At 39.8% G+C, this 19,790-nt stretch overlaps 1 protein-coding gene across 2 annotated transcripts in view; it reads right to left on the bottom strand.

Moving 5' to 3' along the window:
* The window catches only part of LOC148884391 (leucine-rich repeat transmembrane neuronal protein 4-like), a 37,045-nt gene extending 31,308 nt beyond the window's left edge, over positions 1–5,737 (bottom strand). For both annotated transcript variants that reach the window (XR_016118318.1, XM_089020873.1), the window contains exon 1: positions 5,316–5,737. Coding sequence is in view for 1 of the 2 variants with exons in the window: in XM_089020873.1 (XP_088876999.1) it covers positions 5,316–5,319 (4 nt within the window). In the remaining variant the exon portion in view is untranslated. The remainder of the gene's footprint in view (positions 1–5,315) is intronic.
* Between the last annotated feature and the right edge of the window lie 14,053 nt (positions 5,738–19,790).

The raw sequence follows: 19,790 nt of genomic DNA, 5'->3' as shown, positions 1-19,790 counted from the left end.
TTCTTTACTTACAGACAGTGTACAATTCACTATCTGTGAGTAAAGAATCTGTTTTAAATTAGATATCAAGTAGACAGGATGAACTTAATACAACGAATACAGTATTTTGTTTCCTTTGAAATGATTTGTGTTTTTATAGAGTTCCTAAACTTGCTGTGACTGTGTAATAGCTGGCATATAACATAACAATAAATTGTGGCAAGTGCAAGACAATTTCTATCCTTCGAGGCTCAATTTTAGTTGACAACTTTGTTTTTGGTATTTCAGCTACATGTAGGCCATTTTGCTATTGTTATTGCTGTTGCACGACCAAGGCAAGCAGATAACTATTCTGTTAGTTATACTTCCTCCCTGTGGATGAAACCAAATGGCATAAAAAGTAAAATTGCAGTTTTCAAATGTCTCTGTTTTCAACCAAATCTCATTTTGACCAGAAAATTCTGACCGGTTTGCTGAATAACCAACCGATTATGGTCGAAAAGCCTAGTATGACGATACTGAAATTTCAAGATGAGTTGACAACCTGAGGTCATCAAAAATCTGCAATGGAGTTTATTCGCCGATGCCTATGAAAGCCAGCAGATTTTACTCACTTTGAAATCATTGCAGTCTTCTGATCAGAACTCAGGAATATCAACCGCGTCTGACATTAATGAGTGCATTTCACATCTTGTTTATAATTGAAGTGTCACCGAATGCAATCCATTCCCTTGACAATATGTATTCAAAGCAATCAAAGTAGGAAGGAGAGTGCAGGATTCTGCTCCTGCAACAAGATCGAAATCTAGTTTCCATCAGAGACAACTGTATCTGTTTGGTGCACACAGTGTCTCTTGTTACGCACACAGACTCATTAGTGTTGTGCGATTGTTTCTCTCCCTGCCACGTGTGAATCTCAGACTTTGGGTAATACTCCTTCGGCGTTGCGCCTGCAGCCTTCCCTTGGACTTGAGCAGATTAAAATGTGACTTTTGTCGGATATGCTGATTCATGCCAAATCGTAACTCAAATTGCAAAAGGCCTTTCCGACAGAAAATGCATGACAATACAAAAGAAATAGATGAGCGAGGAGGATTTGTTCATCCATCACAAAAATGACGGCAGATCTGCTGCTTTTCTGACAAATGGAAAGATTTGTTTTCACCATTAGACACTGTCACTTTTTCAAAATAAATGGGGTCAAAAATGCAAATGTAAATGAGTAAACAATATTTCAGTGACCAGCTCGAATTTCACCTTGGGACCATGTAGGTGTTCCTTGCACGAGTTAATTGAAGTTTATTTAATAAGAGTTAGTCTCATATGTTGAGGATTGGTCGATTTGTGGAGCTCAAGTTCCAAGGCAAACATGATAAAACGGCATTAAACTGTTATGCTGCATGCAAAGCCTTCCAGCGAAGTAAAGTCAACAATGAGCATAAATGCTTTTAAATCCAGGTTGAATATTAACTGAACCACGTCTGGATCCTCTTCATCATTGGGTACCATACCCTGACTGACTGAAAGTAGACAATCAAGCAGCCACCTTTAGGACAAAAGTCACGACAAACACATTTTTCATGTGAGAAATTCTGGCAGCGATCAGATTTTCCTCTTCCAGGCTTTGCAATGATAACGAATGGAAACTGCATAGCGTGGCAGGAATCAAAACTATTTCAGCCTATTACAAGGTGAGTCACCTCGCATTGTCTCTTGCTCTTGTTTTAGGACCAATCATTCAGGATGCTCAGAATGGCTCTGAAGACGACATTGATACTGCAAACAGACATACATAAAGGCGGATCCAAATTTGAAGATAGTCGATGGACCCACCACAGACCGAAATGCCTGTTTCCTCAAACCATTTGTATTACACTGTCAGAGTTTGTCTGTGTAAGCTCTCAGTCGTACAGGAGTGGTCCATCGATGAAAAGGTTTCTTCAGGTTCTTCAATGAGGTTAACATCTTAGCGAAAGAACATAGATGGTTTGAAAGGGGAGTAAAAGAAGCGATTTTCATAAAACAACTAAATCCTTCTTTAAACCGGTTTGGTGGGATGAGGTTCAATTTGGATTGTTCATACAATAGCCTGCTTAGGCAACATAGGATTAGTAATACTGATGAGGTGATACCGGTCGAAGTGGGGCAATCAGGCCCTTTTTTTTAAAGTTTCATGACATGCCCAGAAGGACATTGATCAATGTGTCCTAGTGACATTTGCATACGAGACTTGAGAAAACCGCAAGGGTTTCACTTGTCGAAGTGTGATAAGTAAGATATTATTTGTGGAGGGAACAACTCATGAGGCAAAAAAAAGATCATTTCCCTTTGTTGAAAACTGCTGAGTATGACCACAAGCAATTTTTATTCATACAGTGCTGCGATACGCTCTGTTAGGGTGACAATAAAGCATCTGTGACTCTCTGTTGTTTTTTTGCCAGGAATCCTAAATAAGCTTTTTATAGCTTTAGAAGCTTTCAAAAGAAAATTAAAACGACAAAAAATTCTAAAATGGAACATAATGGATACTAAAACATCACAGTTTTCCTTCAAAATGGTGTTTGGACATTGTCTATAAATCATTGCTCCATGAAAAGTTGTTCTTTTTATTTTTTCCTTTCCACACAAATATGTATCATTCCAAAATAATTACTTTTCCTGCAAGGACCAAATTTCAATCTCCACAGTGAAAGAAAAATCTTATGATGGGCTGAATTGTCTTTTTATAGTCAATTTCATTCTATTTAATAACAGAAATGCTCCTTGAATGTACTTTTGGAACAATTCAGTTGCTATTTGAGGAAAGACAGCATGCATAAACCAACACGGATGCGTCACATGCTGCGGATGTAGATGGTTGACAAGAGACACGTAGAGAGAACATTGGGCACACTGGAACAATCTCAGAGCAAATGCAAAACGGATTTAAAAAGTTTCTGCATTTTACAGAGACAATTACAGTCGATTACCAATATAAACAACCACAGTATGTGTATGTATTAGAGCCTGTTGATTGTGAGATGGGGGTGCCTCTCCCAGCTTCATAGTTCTGCCCAAGATATTCATTTGCTTCTTTCAGGACCACCAAAGTCGGCAAGTCAAGAGTGTCGTTTGCAACTATCCTACAGGTATTTACCACACTCATGAAGATTTGAAGTGTGTAACCCCTGATTTGACGTCAGGCGCGTTCAATACATCAAGACCGTTGAAGTGTTCCAACCGTGCCCGATCCATTGAGACCAGGACTGGGATTGCCCACCCCTGGTCTAAATGGCCATTATCCTGCATGTTTTCCAACTCTCATGGTTGTAACACACCTGATTCCAATGTACAGGTTAAACTTACAAAAGCAGAATCGGAATTAGAATCAGAAAGCCTTCAACAGTTTCAAAATTGGGAAATTTGCAATATCAGGCTTCCACAGTGCTTGCTGTTGATCTGATCATTAGAATCTGATTGCCCACCCTTGATTGAGACTGGGACCCCGAGTAGCCAAAATCCATAAAAGAAGTACACACAATATATATATATATATATATATATATATATATATATATATATATATATATATATATATATATATATATATATATATATATATATATATATATGAATAAATACATGTTAAAACTATTTCTTTTGCAGGTGTCTGTTGTTTATGAATTTAGATGGAAACTTGACAGATGGGTTGCTCCTGCTGTATGTTTCAGTTATGGAATACAAATGTGACTTGTTGGGTAAATGTTTTAATTAATTCATAAAAGGCATAATTGCAAGTTCTATCGAGCTGCACTAAGCTGCTTATTAAAACTCAGCCAGTGTTTATGCATGTATGTGTGGGCAGTGTGGACGGCCTGCTCCTCTGGGTCATGGAGACTCACAAAATGTGAAACAATATTATTAGAGGTATCATTTATTCTGCCTGTATACAAAAATAATAATGCTCAGTTTTAATTGACAGTGTCAAACGGTTTCCATTTTATTATTGAGATTGTACTTTTGCAAGTTTATAATGCTTGACATGATCGTGATCGTTCGCATGATTGAAATGTGGCCGATCTTGTGTAGTTAAATCAGAGGATCAAAATATTTATTTTAGCCTTAAAAAAACTGACAGAAATCCTTCAGCGTTGCACAATTGCCTCCTCACAACAAGCCAAGCATCTTGCTCATGATAAACCTCAATAATACTGAATGTTACCTTGGTCCATCTTTTCCACTGGCTGTAATGCAGATCTTGAGATGGATAACATCTTATCATTACCTATTTCATGCCAGGTGAGTGTATGTAAACATAAAAAAATAGGAAGGATGAAATGGCAAAGGGGGACTAAGTTAATCAGTAAACATATTGAACTATTTAAATACACAGGAGTGACACACACACAGACACACACAGACAATCGCGCACACACACAGACACACGCACACATACGCGGTTTTATGCTTTCTGGGGACCACTTTTTGGATCATCACTTCTGGGGACCACCCTTTCTGAAACGTTTTTTAATGTTTTCTTTATGAGGACCGGGTTTTTTGTCCCCATACGTCAAATGTAACTATGTAAACAGGTTTTTGTCCCCATAACCAAATATAAACGAGAGCACACACGCACACACACACACTGTGTGTGTGTGTGTGTGTGCGTGTGTGTGTGTGTGTGAATGTGTGTGGGTGTGAGCGAGCAAAAATTGAAATTCATATCCAACAGCATGCAATGCTAGAAAGGAGGGGGGGGAATCAAAATATTTTTTATTCCCAAACAGCAATGCGTTTTCACTACCTTGCCCCACACAGTAAAATGAAGATTGATTGAAAGCTGCAGAAGGCAAGGGAAGTGTGCGTTTGTGGGCTCCTGAGCTGTACCTTCTGTGCAGTAAAATTGAGGAGGCGTGTGGGATGAGATTGGAGAAGCTCTTTGAGTGAGGGGGAATGGGGCAGCGGAAGTTAGAAGAATTACTCAAATCAGCCACAGCTTGCATAGCTGTCATAAAGTGTTCTCTGTTATTTTTTTCATTTGAAAACGTTTCTAATCCACTTGTGTTTAATTTTACGTGTTTGCGCAATTACACCCCAGTGCTTGACTTGTTTTATTTTTTATACACGTAACAATGTGACAAAATGTCACTTCCTCAATGCAATATAAAATGTATTTGGTTTAGTTAATGCCCTCGTATTGCTGCTTTTCAGACGCATTTTGGAGCGAAAACGGAAAATCTTTTTGGTGAGACCAAGGCTACACTCACAGACGATTAGGGGTCCACGTTATTATCGTGGTGTGCAATAAACGCACCTAACTACATTTTGTACACGTTCTATTGCCCTCGCTTACTCACCCATGTTGTCTCATCTGCGCATCCGCTCCGTTGCTGGTTCACAGTCGTGCAATCCTTTAGAAGCGATCACGACTTCCCCTTGCGTGGCGTGTCTAATCCAAACAACACAAAATCGGAGGAACCCCTCAAGCGAGTGGTAACTCCCCTTCTAACATCCGTACCGAAAAATAATTTCAAGAAAAGTCTTCCGGTGATTCAAACGGTCAAAGTTTGTTCCAAATGCGCACAGACGCCGCTAAACTTGCTACGCACATGAGAAAACGTGTCCTCAAAGCCCATGTTGCGAATACCTCTTCGGATTTCAAGCATGATTTTAGAACCCGCATAACATTTCAGCACGTTTAAAAAGTGTTAAACGACGAAAGGGACACAGTTGTGGCGCAGCGATGGGCGCAGCCTTTTTCCGAAGCAGGTGCTCCGTGTTTGCGGGCGCCAGGAGAGTGGATTAGCGGGGGGCGCGTGCTCATCCTACTCTGGTACGTGTGCGCGCACGAATGCGTGGTGTACGCGTGTGCGAGGCAGAACGTCACCCAGTGAACGTGAAAGTCAGTTGTTGAACTGCTGCGTATGAGTGGGTTGGGGAAAGGGGGGATTTATGTCAAATATGAGATTTGTTATTTTTCAACAATCAATTAACTCCCGTCACTCAGTCGTAATTGTGATGGAAAGGACATCTTGGAGGAGTGTAATTATTACTGGTCCAGTGGATGCAGGTTTGATCCAGTCTCAAATTGCATAATTATTGAATTGGATTGGATTAGCCTTTATTAGTCTCGCATTGGAGGAATTAACATTTCACAGCGTCAAAGTTATGGACGGAAGAGTAAAGGAAAGGTAGAAGTAGAAAATGAAATACGGGAGCTGCTGGGAAGGCAGCCACTCTCGCGGTGCCATCTTGAAGTCAAAAGAACAACAATAAATCCCAAAGCAAAATAATATGACAACACAGACACAGTCATTCAATCTTCAGCACTTTCTGCACCCTCTTTGTTGTATGAAGCAGTTCTAGATGAAAGAGGAGGGGATCAGGGACGTCATGGTGAAATGTACACGTCTGCTACAAACTAAATATTCAAAGCAAACACATCTGTTGTCCTACATAAATCCGCTTCAATTCAATGCTGCACATTACAGGCGCGAAAAACCACAATTGCCCCATAGCTGTCCAGTGACGACAGTCAAATAGCACAGACATTCCTCCCAATCAAAAACGGTGCTAGCATATTTGTGCTGCCAAAAAGGTGCAACCGCTCAGCACAGTCTCCTCCTTGATGAATGTCGTGGCCAAAAATGCTGAAAAATAATCTGTACCCGTTCCACAGAACGGACAACAACACAAAGTGACAAAAGAAAACACAAAAACAAAACAAAAAAAGCAAGGCTTGTCAGAGCACTTGCTAACAACAGCCTACTCGGGCACCATCTTCGATTTATGACAGCTGAGTGCAAAATGTATTGCTTTGTATAAGCAAATGCTGTTGTCTTTTGGAACTAAAACTAATGTAACCCTCGAATGAGTTTGACACCCCTGATTACGAATCATCAATACGCCTAACATGCATGTTTTGGTCATGGAAGCTCAAGCACCAGGCAAAAACGAACACAAGCAGGTTTGTGGAAAAGATGGCTCGGTACGAGCATCGGTTCGACAATCGGTTCGACCAATGTATTCTATATCACAAACATTATTAAAGGTTGCGCTGAGTTCAAATAATTGATTATTTGATCCATGCTACAATGCTAACTAAGCATGTATTTTTTCACACAAAAAATGCCACAATGCTCATAAACCTGATTATATCTACAATCAATCAAAATAATAGCCCTGGCCTGAGTGCTTTCAGACCAAGGTGTCATCGCACGAAATTGGCAACGACCCCGGAGGAAAAAATATGCTGTAATACCATATTTTCCAATGACAAAAGCCGCGTTTGGTGTTCTTTTTACCCTTGTTTCTGGAACTAAAACGACACGTTCTTTTAAAGCTGCTTCTCTGATAACCCCTGTTGTTATGTTTATGATCTAATCTTCTGCAAACCAAGCCTTCTGTATAACTGCGGCCCGATATCCTCAGAAGACACTAATTTGGTGCGGCATATTTTCACAGGCCACCAGTGTATTACTTGGAAACACGCCGTGACAGATTTGTAAAATGACATCTCACTCAATTCCCACATTTTCATCACATTTCACCTTTTAAAGTGTTCCCAGAAACTGTATGATAGCACAGGAATGTTACACTTAGATGTACCTTCTCCCTTCTAAATTGTCTCTCTTGGTTGAGTCGTTTACTCACCTGACTACAGTGCCTTTTCAGTTCAGGTTCAATGTCAACATAAACCGCTGTCTATTTCAAGGGATGCCCTGCGATTGACTGTCAACCAACCAATCGAGGGTGTAACTGCCATATCCGTTTGAGATTATAGAGCACACACGAGAGGTGAAATGACTCATGTCAGTCAGTTCATTGAAAGTAAAATATCAAGAACAACTCAAAAGAAGAGCGGTACGAATGTGATTGAATGCATCAAAATAACGAATCACTGTTTTGGGTTCAATGTGTGCCATTCTCCTTTTTGAATAGGACATTTTCGAAGCTTTACATGAGATCAACAAGATGGCCAGTACAACATGAGTGAAAACATCAGGAGCAGAATCTACCGAATACGTTGATTCTCATAGCTTTGGGCCCAAAAAACAAAACAAAATACAGGAATCTTTTTTGGGTCAAAGCTCCTTTAGATGTCACTTTAGTTCAGTTTGTCTGAGACAGTCACTTCACTAACGTCAGCATGTTCCCTTTTGGATTGATCTCACCTAACGAAGCATCTGTGGTCCCTATGTATGTATGTATGTATGTATGTATGTATGTATGTATGTATGTATGTATGTATGTATGTATGTATGTATGTATGTATGTGTGTATGTATGTGTGTGTGTGTGTGTGTGTGTGTGTGTGTGTGTGTGTGTGTGTGTGTGTGTGTGTGTGTGTGTGTGTGTGTGTGTGTGTGCGTGTGTGTGTGTGTGTATGTGTTTATGTGTGTTTGTGTGTTTGTTTGTTTGTTTGTTGGTTGGTTGGTTGGTTGGTTGGTTGGTTGTTGGTTGGTTGGTTGGTTGGTTGGTTGGTTGTAAGATATGCCCTGGTGGTCCAGTGGTTGTGTGTGGAGTTTGCATGTTCTCGCCAGATTTTAGTTTCCTTCCACATCCAAAGGCATGGATGATAGGCTGATTGAACACTCAAAATTGTCCTTTGGGGTTAGTTTAAGCACGGATTGGTGTTGGTCTCTGTGTGCTTTGCAATTTGCTGGCAACCGGTTCAGGGTGTCCCCGCCATTTACCTGAAGAAAGCTGGGATAGGTTCCAGCACGAGCCCTGTGAAGAAAAGATGATGGTAAAACGATTTATGTATACAATACAACACAATACATATTAACTTATATCGCAATTTAACAACAGGTTAAGCTTGTCCGTGTCTCTCAGTCGTACAGAAGGGGCATTCGATGAGCCATCATCTGTACGTCCGACACCTTCAAAGAAGTACAGAGGACGACGGAAGAAACCTTTTCCTCAACAACTGAAGCTGTAACAAAGCGCTTAACATGGACAGGTATCATATACAGCCAATAAAGCAGTCACACATTTAGTAGAAAGCACCAGGGAGTGAAACCAAGATCAAGTCGGAATCATGCTGAGTCGAATGCCAAAGAGTACCAGTGAGTGTTGAGACGGGTTTTAAAGATGGGCAGTGAGGGGGCTTGCTGAATGTTCAGTGGCAGGTCATTCCAGAGAGTGGGACTAGCAACAGAAAAGGTTCGATTCCCTCTGAGCCTCCGGTTAGTTTTTGGCAAATAATAAGATCTTGAAAAGAACTCCAAAATGTATAGGGAGCTAGTGAATGGATGCCAGAGTAGGAGTATGTATGTATGTGTGTATGTGTGTATGCGTGTCTGTGTGTTGTGTGTTGTGTGTGTGTGTGTGTGTGTGTGTGTGTGTGTGTGTGTGTGTGTGTGTGTGTGTGTGTGTGTGTGTGCGCGTGTGTGTGTTACACTGGTTAAAAAAAGTGATTGCTTGAGAAAAAAACATGTGACAACTGTCATTTTAAAGTGGGGGCACCGAGGATACCAAACGTGAAATAGATATGACATTCATAATGCACGGTGAGGGAGGGAAATATGTATACATTTCACACCTGCAAGATGACATATCAATCTCGATAATGTGGCTTTTTAAAACACTGGCTGGTGGAATGCAGTGTGCCCTGAAATTTCTCATTGATACTTGGAGCTAGGCACAAGAAAAAGCCATGTTCCGAGTTTCGAACACTAGGATGAGCAGACACACCCCATTGCCACATACTGAGGGGGAAAACACATGGCTTTTGCACAGTTGCAGACCTCTATAAAAGGACCCATGTGATGGGTTTCCTCTCCTTGATGCAGTAATATGTTGGTTTGGCTCCTCCAGTCATACTTGCCATTTCATCATTTGTTTCGTGAATTTGAGCTCGTGATACTCTAACAACTTCTTCTTGGGAAAAACAGCAGAGCCACCTAAAGCTCTTTTTTTACAGCAACATCTGCAATCTTTTAGAGTGATTGGACATGCAATTTAGTGCCTGCATTTTGGGTTAGGAACAAAATGGTGCCCTTAATTACAGTCATGGTCGGGACATAAATAACAAGGGTCAGGTCCTCCGTGTGTGCAAACAAACTGCCACAGGTGGTTGCTACTATAGAGGGTCGAACTGTATTAAATTGCAGTGGCCAGACATCCATTCTTTCGGGATGTGCAGCCATTGTTCCCCAACGTCTCATCACTGATAAGCATATCAATATTGTAGAACTGGCTATGATACAATACAGTTCAATTTGAAATATACATCTATACGAATATACGCCTATTCGTCAGCACTGTTTTTGATTTGGGAATGATGTTTGACTGTCATCGCTGGACAGCTCTGGGGTGATTTTGTGCTTTTTTGCACCTGTAATGGGCAGCATCTTCACAGCCCCGCTTCGTTCAGCGGAAAGGTCGGTGCTGTTGGACAGTCTGCAGATGGATAGATGCATGGCTTGAGGAGCCCGCGCTGAGAAGAAAGGAGTGTTGATGCTTATGTGGAACTGTCGCTGGTTGGAATTGAAGTGGATTTACGTGGAATAGAAGATTGTCCTGCCTTTGGTTTTGTATGCCTCACCTGTCATCATGGAAATATCAAATGAAAAAATAAATTAAACAGTTATATTTATTTAGTGATTTATACTTTAAAGTTCTTTTCCATTTAACTTAACCATTTTTGGATGTATTTTTTTTAAACACTGAATTTTCACATTTACCGTTCAAATACTAAGTAAAGATGAGCGGTGAGGCAGCAGCCTGCTGAGCCTCACCATGGTTTGCGCAATCACTATGCTAACTGTGATGGCTTGCTCTGCAGTGAGACCGCATTGCTGTTCCTCTGCATATCGCTATTAAAGTGTTCAAAAACTTTTAGTATATGAACTAAATTTATACACTTTAGCTGTTGTATATAATGTACAGTTACTGTTCATTATGAACACTGTACAACAGTGTATATTTTATTTTATTTTTACCAAAACTGTATGCATAAGTGAGGCACACAGTGCTCCTGCCTCATGACAGGGGGCGCTGGTGATTACAGAGACTCCTCGGCGGCTGAATAGAATTAGTGACAACAAGTTACAGTGAACAGTTAGCAAGTTAAGTGTCATTTTTTTCACTTCTTAAAAGTAATTTCAACCTTTATCTGAAAGAACTGTGATCCATGATAAAATGTGAGCGCAGAGTGAATAGCATATAAACGCTGTTGCATTGGATTGGATTAGCCTTTATTAGTCTCCAGTGACGTGCGGTGAGGTTCAGTGAGGTCAGCAATCTTTATGTACAAACTGTAGCATAGAAAAAAATAATTTAAAAAAATGTTATCGTATTACCTTTACTTATAAATGAAGTCCAAGTCTCTCTGTCTCAATGGAGATCACAGCCAGTGAAGAAAGTCGTCCTTGATCAGTCCTGTTCCGACTGTATGTTTTCAGTCTTCTGTGCTGAGAATGACCGCTCCACTGATGCTGTAGGAGCTGGAACAGTGAGCACGAGCTGGAGCAACTTTGTCGCTTCAGGAGTAGGTTCAATGAGATCCTTCTTCGCCAAAAAGCTGAGAAGCTGTCCAGGAGATTTACATTCATCCCTCACCGTTTGTGAGCTGTACAGTCCGGTGTTGGTCTTCATTTACTTATCTCCTGCTTTGATTGAAAGTCGACTTTAGAAAATTCTTTCAATTAAGGTATGTAATCCACCATTCTGAAAATAAGGCCAAGCAACATGAAAAAAATTACTGGATGGTTGCACTTAACTTGCTAACTGTTTACTGTAGCTTGCTGTCACTAATTCTGATATTCTGCAGCTGAGGAGTCGCAAGAAGAATCTGTTATCCCCCCTGACATGAGGCAGGAGAACTGTGTGCCTCACCTGTGCACACAGTTTTGATTAAAATAAAATAAACACAGTAGTACATCGATGAAAAGGTTTCTTCAGCCGTCATCTGTACTTTTTTGAAGCTGTCGGACGTTTCGCTTCTTATCCAAGATGCTTCTTCAGCGAACTAAGGTCTTACTGGTAGTATCGTCCCTATATATATATATATCCCTAATGTCCAGACATGGCGGCGCCGAACACTGCTATGATAGGTGCCACCTCTCAGGTTGGGGGGAGCAGAGGACCACTCCCTGCGGCCCCACCGATTGTTCCGACATTCCTGACTAACGACTGGCCTGATTGCCCCACTCCCTCCGGTATCACCTCATCAGCATTACTAATGTTGCCTAACCTATGTTGCTTAAGCAGGCTATTGTACGAACGATCCAAATTGAACCTCACCCCACCAAACTGGGTTAATGAAGGATTTAGTTGTTTTATGAAAATCGCTTCTTTTACTCCCCTTTCAAACCATCTGTTATTTCGCTAAGATTTTAACCTCATTGTCATCAAATGAGTGGTTGCTAGCTTTTAGCTGCATATGTACTGCCGATTGAGGCGCACTAGTATTATCCCTGTGATGTTGATAGTCTTTTTGAGATTTCGTTTAGTCTCCCCAATGTATTGCTCTTTACAATTTTCATTCTTACAATGTATTGAATAAACTAAATTACATTGTTTTTCATTTGGCAGCCTATCTTTTAGATGCACTAATTTTTGCCTTAAAGTGTTTATCGGTTTGAAATAAGTAGGAATTTTGTGTTGCCAAAGTACTCTTTGTAATTTTTCAGAAACTCCTGCAATGTAAGGTACTGCTACTCCTCTCCTTTTTGTATCTTCAGAATTTTTGCTTTAATTCCCTATTCTTTCTTTCTGACATTTGTTAAACAACCACTGAGGGTACCCAGTTAGTGAGTGCTCTCTTGATATGTTTTGACTCATTTTCTCTGCCTTCGACGCTTGTTGGTATTAGTTTATCCCTATGCTGGAGGGTTCTGATAACTCCTAGTTTGTGTTGTAGAGGATGATTCGAATCAAAAAGTAAGTATTGGTCAGTGTGTGTAACATTCCTAAAGACTTCTGTTTTTACATGAGACAGGAGTCAAACTCAAAAAGACATTAAAAACAGGCAGCATACAAACATATTCTTGTATTTTAAGAAACAATTGAATATATCTGTGGGAGGTAGTGACAATTGGTTGCAGCAAACTGCTGTTAATGATTCAAATTTAGTGGCTAATGGGAATCATGTCAGAGCTGTTGCAGCACATTGGAAATCTTCAAAGCAAAGAAATTTGTTCGAGTAGCCACGAGTAAGAAATGTTGTGCTAAATCTGTTCTCTTTAACTTCTCTGTAATACCGTAGAATATCAAAATAGCACAGGGTTGAATAAATTATTTGACTTGAATTAAAATTGTTTGTTGACATATTAGAAAAGTAGATTTTACTGAAATAATGGTTTTTCATTTGCAATTTAGAAATATGCTCCAATGAAAGTATGTTGGTTTATGTCAATCAGTTTTGTATACTTTGGCAATGTAGTTTAATCGGGACCCATCCATTTTAGAAGTTGGCCCCATTTTCAAACATAAGGGGCCCCCTTGTTTAATTTCCCAGATTAATCCCTGCATTGGGTCATCGTTGAGCACATGAAAATTGCGTTTTTAAATTAATTATGAATTTGGTTGTGTTAGAGCACATAGACCAGGACTTTTCTCAGTGCCTCCTCACAATTTACTGAATTTCTATGTAGCATGAGACTTTGCATGAATTCTGATAGAAAATTCAGCTTTGAAACAAAACCGGCGTTTTTTTGCCAACAGGGTTTTCTCTGATTCAAATGATCTGCTCATCAGCTAACCCTGAGAAGCCTGATCACGATCCTCATTAAGCGAATCTGGTCTGTTGGAAAGGGGTGACATTTAAAACATGCCGGATATTATTTTCCAATGTCTCATGTCTGTGCTGAAACAATCAATTATTACTACCAGGTGCTCAGGCTCATGGGCAGGAGCTAACGAGAGCTCACTCCCTTGATTGTTCGAAATAACATCACACTCCCTGGCTGTCCCCTCACTTGCGCTTGGTTGCTGTTTTGAAAAGCTTCTCACAACACAGTCAGCTGCAGCTTCTTTTTGGAACAATATTGTAAATGTTTCATTTGCATTGAACTCCAGCTTGGCTCTGCTCACTAGTTTGTGCATTCTTTGACAAAAAACACGCAAAAAAATAATAAAACTGGTACAATGAGTAACTGTTTCCTGCATCTGTTAACACCTGATATGCCAATTACAGACCAAATGGGTCACGTCGCAAACCACATCTGGGGGCCCGTTGTGTGCCACATTCTCCCCTTTGCTGCAATGTTCCCTCCATATGTTGCCTTCATTCACTTGTCGGATAAATACTGGATCTTTGTATCAAAAGCCGCACCCCAAGGGGTAAATATGGGCCTGCCATTTTCCTCCATTGAAATTTCTTCTTCTTTTCAAGCCCATTGCTTCGACTGACATGTTCAATGCAGCATGTTTTTCCCACCGTTACCTGCTGCGCTATTTTTAGTACCCAAACAATAGGGAGTAAAGACAAGCCAGCGCTATAAAGTGGAAAAGCAAGCATAATTATGCTTCGAGCTTACTCGAAAAATAAAAGGGAAGCAAATCCGAAAAAGCTTGGAAACGTTGCACATTGCTAACATTTTATGTCACCAAACAAAGACTGAAAGCAGTCTTGCATTTTTGTTGTTTGCCTCTGTTTGCTTCTCGCACAACGTTCTAGTAAGGGTGCAAAGTCCATCCAACTATCCATTTCATTTTCCGAGTCACTTTATCCTCACAAGGACTGGGGGGAGGGGGAGGGTCCCAGAGCCTATCCCATGGTTTTGCAATGTGGGAGGAAACTGGAGTACATAACCCACACAAGGGTTAGGAAGAACATGAAAACTCCACACAGGGAAGACAGAAATGGAATCAAACCTGATACCTCTGCAACGTGACGTTGAAGCGCTAGCCAGTCGTCGCCCGGACACAAAGTCATCACTTACAATTCTGGTTGCTAGGTTACACTCATAAGTACATTGCTGCTCAAGGTCTGGACTCAGAGAGAGATTGATTGAGAGAAAGATTTAGAATTTTCTCAGTTTTATCAAGAACTTGACATCGGAAGTTATTTGTTGAAACATAGCATAGCATTTTACTTAAATATTCCTGCATAAATATAGTGAGTGTCTCCTGACTCAAAGGAATCTTCTTCTTCCTCCTCCTCTTCCTCCTCCTCCAGCCTATTTGCTGTCGAGCTACAGTTTCTAGTTCCGGAAGTCTTTGATTGTCTTTGTCATGCTCTGTGTGCAGAAGTTGATGTAGGAGATTCGCAGCTGATGTGGAGACCTTCCAAGTCAGTTTCCTCTGTAAATATGGCCCAGTCTGTAGTTTCAAAGCCAGGCATGGTTCTGGGATTTTCTTTTCCTCTCTTGGGGCTGAGGAGGGGTTTGCCTGATATGTGCTGAAAAAACAGTAATTGACTTTTATCTATTTGCTTTCTTGATTCACAGTTTTTTTTCCATGATAAGCAGATAAGAACACTCAATATGAAAGCATTTTAAACTGAATATGGACAAAGAACATTCATCCAAATAGTCTAGCCTAATGCAAGCAAGCACGAGACAATTTTGGAGTTCATATGTACTGTATTGGCCCGGATATAAGACAGTGTTTTGAATTAAGACTGAAAAAAGTGAAGGTCATCTTATATTTGAGGTTTAGACATGATGGGACACTAAACGGCGCCAGATGCCACTGAAGCGAATGCTAAGCTGGACTCCCCAGGCCAAAGCGAGCCCCTGTCACAAAGAATAAAAATAAAAATTGTGATAGAATAAAGAAGAAAGAAATGCTGTAATAAAAAAAGAAGAAAATAATATAAGATATAACAGAAACATTGTGACAACTTGGAGAGAAGTGGTTCAAAGATCAGCCAGGGTAACTAGCAGCTGAGAAATTATGATGTTAAAATCAAGATGATAGTGATAAATGCATCAGAGTATTCAAACAATTGCAAAGCGACTGTGAAATATTCTGTCACAGAGTGCCATGTAGAGAGATGGAGAGCTCAAAAAGAATGCTCAGAGTCAGAGAAACGCAGCCGCTTCAAAGAACTTGTTAGACTTCACTTTGTTGGTTGATGCAGTTATTGCAATGCTGTTGTTTTATCACAATAGATTGGTTTATTTACATTTCAAAAGCCAGAAGTCATTCATTTACGAATATGATTGCACTTTAGTTTACATATTTAAATTTTCTGACATTGTGATTTTGTGAATGAGGCTAAATAACATGCTTTTTCTATCAAATATATTGTTGTAAAAATATATTTCATGTGCCCTGTAATTATTTTCTGTATAAAAATGAGCTCATGACCTCTGCACTGTGAAGCCGGTGTGCTGACCACTTGACTACTGGGCCGCCCTATGGGATAAACTAATTATTATTTTTCAGAGAACAGCATGTAGCGTAAAACCAAAAAAGCATGTCGTCCAAACACGTGATTATATCACAATGTAGCCAACACGACATGAACAGAATACGATGCAAGCATATCATGCAGGGTTCAATACCACTCAGACATGAATCTGAACATAAGAGCGGGCGTTGGATAAGGGCCATTTAAACTTTTAAAATCAAGCAGAAAATTATTGTATTTTTTTACCACCATTGAGCATCACGTGCCACGTGCAAGGGCTGATTAGTAGAGCAGATGTCACGGCACTTACATCGAAATGACAAGACGAGTGATCGTGGGGCGTAATTTGTTTACACTCGCGGAAAAAACATGGCCTATTTGCCATCTGCTGCATGTCTTAAGACAAAGATATAATGACACAATCAAATGCGGCAGCTTCCCCTGATAAATTTCCTCTGGAGTAATATAAAACCTTAATTAATGGAACTCAATCATTCAGGGCAATGAATCGCTACCTTCACAGTATAAAAAAAGAGACAATTAATTTGGATGAGCAGACAATCTTTGGAGGTCAAGAAAAGGTCAATTTAAAGTTGTTTTATACTCCAGGGTAACCCTCGGTGAGATTAACATGATGGAACATTCACGGATGGTGTAATACCTTTCGTTGATGGTAACTATAGAAACTTTTTGAAATGTCTTTGGGAATTTAAATATGGTTTGTTTCACATCATTGTTTTGCACATATTTATGTGGGGAAAGAGTTCATTGCCTCAATTAAAAAAAAATCAACTTGGGAAACCTCCCGCAAATGTCACTCTATTTTGTTCCTTTGTAAAAATGTGGTTCAACTTTGTAGCATGATATACAGTCTTCGTTTTTTGAGCAATAAAAGCCCTGCAGCAACCTAGGATTGTGAAATTGATTAAAACAAGGAATCCAATAATCAAGTAGTGGCAAAATTAGCCATTCAACTGTGACTTGGGTGTTTTTAGCGTAAAGTGCGTAAGCATAATGTGTTGCTTCAATTGCATGGTGACCTATTCAGAACTCCAACAACAGTGTAGTGTGTTCAAAAATGTCTCAAAATGCAAATATCAACAGATCACATTGCAGGCAGTCAGGAAAGACCTGAAGTGTGGACAGAATAAATCCAAATGTAGTCGTTCCGACAACAAACCTTGTGCGCCGTGTCTCCGAGCGTATCCATTGTCAAAGTGACTATTCACTTTAAGAGACAGTTTTGTGATGATGCTTGATGACTTTTCAGCTTAATGTTGATTTTTGTTGTGCCCCAATGGACGCAGGTGGGTCAAATAGTGAGTGAGCCGCTGCTAGTGTGATATCCTTTCACAGCTGCAGTTTTTCTTCAAAATAATTGACGAAGAGAAAAATAGTCATTTGGTGTATATTTAACTCACCCGTTTCAAAGACTTTGTCTTTCATCTGATGATGAAACAAGCATACAGTAGAACAATAGAAATGCAGATATTTTGGATTGGATTGGATTGGATTGGATTTGCCTTTATTAGTCTCACAGTGGAGAAATTTATTTTACAGTAGTTTGTATTTATTTATTTATTTATTTATTTTAGTATTTATTTATTTATGTATCTATTCATGAATGTATTTATTTATGTATGTATATTGTATATTTGTAATTAATTAATTAATTAATTTATTTTTTATTAACATTCCATCAATTAAATAATGTGTATTTATTTATTTAATTATTTATTTGTTTGTTTATTTATTTGTTTATTATTCATTATTTATTTATTTGTGCTGCTCCATTACAGGAATTTGGTTTTCTGGGTTGTAGTATGATTTTGCTTTGCCTGTAATTCCTACAATAGTATAGTTGTATGGCTTTGATGACTTTTATTTTCCTTTTTCATCATATAAGTTGTTTTAAAGCATCATGAGCTTTACAAAACATCACTTATTCATAATGCACTTAACTTACTTAGCTGACTGTTTCTACCATCAATATTCATTTGGCGAAAACTCGCGACAGAAAACAACATGGTTTTCAATAAACTCCAAACTTAATTTTAATGAACTGGACATTTGATTTCATGTTGGATGAAATACTGAATGGCACCTCGGAGAAGTTGGTCATTTGTTCCTGTCGGCATTATGCTAATGTCTTGTGAACTAGAAATGCAATTAAAACAAAGTCAATCAATGGAGCTGCGCTGTTCTTGAACCAAAATGACTCATGTCTCTGGCTGGTTGTTCAGGGAGAAAGGATGTGATCTCAGCTGTGACTGATTTGATAACTCTATTAGATACTCTAAGCACACATACTCCCTCCTTAGAGAAATATTTACAAAGTCTTCACTCTGCAGAATAGAACCTTCTGAAATCATTTTTAGCACTGGAAATCTCAATACAACCCAGCACACTTCATGAAGTTGTCTTCATTTGCTGATTGGGGGTGTGGTCAATCAAACCAGCCTCCTCGCAACCTGTTATCTCGTTTGTATCATGTCACATTCGAGCCATCCTTCTATGTTAATACAGACGATCCTCAACTTAGGAACATTGGAGTTACGAAAAAACAGTACATGCGAACATTTTTGCGGGTATTGTATGTCGAAAAATGTTTGGACAGAGACGCTGTAAGTTAGATTTTGTATTGCGTGCCTTTTTCCGACTGAGCTCGCTTGCGATTGGCCGCATACTGTGCTTCATGCACAGGTACTCACACAGACACATTGGAGGCACCAAGGCTGACCAATTATTTTATAATTAATGAGCAACTTTATTTCCTCACGTCCATCATAAATAGCTCATTTATGTAATTTATATAGAGCTTAAGGAATGAGAAAATTAACATATTTAGAGGGTGCTGTCCACATTAACTGTCTTCTTTTCCTTTCGGCTTCTCCATTCAGGGGTCGCCACAGCGAATCAGTGTCCTCCAACTAACCTGGTTTTGTGCATCCTCTTCTTTCACACCAGCTCATGTCTTCTTTGACAGTAACCATAAACCTCCTCTTTGGTCTTCCTCTCGGTCTCCTGCCTGGCAGTTCAAGGCTCGGCATCCTTCCCCCGATATAGTCACTCTCTCTCCTCTAGACATGTCCAAACCATCTCAGTCTGGCCTCTCTGACTTTCTCTCCAAAGCCTCGAATATGAGTTGTCCCTCTAATGTACTCATTCTTGATCCTATCCAACCTGGTCACTCCCAAAGCCAACTTTAAAATCTTAATCTCTGCTACCTCCAGCTCTGCTTCCTGTCTTTTCTTCAGTGGTTTCCAGTCCAAACATCATGGCTGGTCTCACCACCGTTTTATACACTTTTCCTTTCATCCTAACTGAAACACTTCCATCACACCTGACATTTTTCTCCAGCCGTTCCACCCTGCCTGGACACGCTTCTTCACGTCTTTTCCACACTCCATTGCTCAGGACAGTTGACCCCAAGTACTTATAATCCCCCACTTTCTCTCTCTCTTCTCCCTGAACCATCGCTCTTGTTCTTGGGTCCCTCTCATTGACACACATATATTCCGTCT

The sequence above is a fragment of the Hippocampus bargibanti genome, linkage group LG18, assembly GCF_051943395.1.
Source record: "Hippocampus bargibanti isolate YZ-2025 linkage group LG18, ASM5194339v1, whole genome shotgun sequence".
NCBI classification, from domain to species: domain Eukaryota; kingdom Metazoa; phylum Chordata; class Actinopteri; order Syngnathiformes; family Syngnathidae; genus Hippocampus; species Hippocampus bargibanti.
The sequence above is the reverse complement of the archived record's forward strand: the minus strand, read 5'-3'. Positions and strand labels throughout refer to the sequence as shown.